The 949-nt window shown below is 49.0% G+C and overlaps 1 protein-coding gene across 1 annotated transcript in view; it reads right to left on the bottom strand.

Moving 5' to 3' along the window:
- Positions 1–299: 299 nt before the first annotated feature.
- Positions 300–949, bottom strand: part of NSFL1C (NSFL1 (p97) cofactor (p47)) — a gene marked incomplete at its 5' end in the record, with an annotated part of 5580 nt that continues 4930 nt past the window's right edge. Inside the window, 2 exons of the mRNA XM_010021404.1 lie at positions 300–462; positions 929–949. The exon at positions 929–949 is cut by the window's right edge and continues 162 nt beyond it. Coding sequence (XP_010019706.1) covers positions 300–462; positions 929–949 — 184 coding nt within the window. The remainder of the gene's footprint in view (positions 463–928) is intronic.

Genomic DNA, 949 nt, shown 5'->3' with positions numbered 1-949 from the left:
CCTTCCCCCTCAGCTTCCTCCCCTCTCAAGAGGCAGTAACACAATCCACAAAGGTAACTCAACTCAGCTCTCCCAGGAGAACCTGTGGCACGAGAGGCTGCAGCTCCTTGCAAAAATGGATTCATTTCATTTCTTTATTTTCAAGTCCACTGATCATCATCACAAAAAAAAAAAACAAAAACCAAACCAACAAAAAAACCCCCATGGGAAATGCAACTAAAGAGGAAAAAAAAGTCCAACCAAGACCTAAGAACCCAGAGCTACGAGTAGGTGCGAGCCTGCGCGGCACGGCGGGGTCCTTATGTCAACCGCTGCACGATGACAGCGTTGAGCAGGTTGGCTTCCTTCAGGGTTTGGTTCTCGTCAGTCAGCTCTTTGTTGGGGAAGGTGGTCATGAGAATGAAGCTGGTGGCAGCCATCGCTGGCCGGGCATCTACTATGAAGAGCCGGATGTCACGGATCCTGTCCAAAGGGATCAAACACATGAGGATGATCCCATTATTGAGCATCCCAAAACCATGTCAGCAGCCTAAATTCACCTTTACAGAGCACGAAACCCTGCACTTGGCTTTCAGCTAACAGTCATGGCCACAGCCAGAGAAGAGGTTGAACTGGGAGTTAGAATAACTGAACCAAGTTCACAATTATCTGAGAGTTTCAAAAGCCCTTAGAAGAGATTCAGGTTTCTTACAGGTGACATGTGACGCTCCCAGGAGCAGTATCCCTGGCTACAATCCATCATCATTTAGAAAGCAAATCCAATCCTTCCAACAGTTAACAACTGCCTTAAAGCCCCACAATAATTTTACTCCTCTTCACCTAGACAGAAGGCTCCCCAGAGCTTCCTTCAGCAGGCTGGCCAGGAGTTTAACCTCTGCTCCCTCTGTGCACAGCCTGCAGTGCCATCCCGGCCTTCCCCGTCAGTCACCTGCGATTCCCGTTGTGGTTG

This window comes from Nestor notabilis, unplaced genomic scaffold (genome assembly GCF_000696875.1).
Source record: "Nestor notabilis isolate BGI_N333 unplaced genomic scaffold, ASM69687v1 scaffold10229, whole genome shotgun sequence".
Classification (NCBI taxonomy): Eukaryota; Metazoa; Chordata; class Aves; order Psittaciformes; family Psittacidae; genus Nestor; species Nestor notabilis.
Note: the sequence above shows the minus strand (reverse complement) of the source record. Positions and strands in the feature narration are given on the sequence as shown.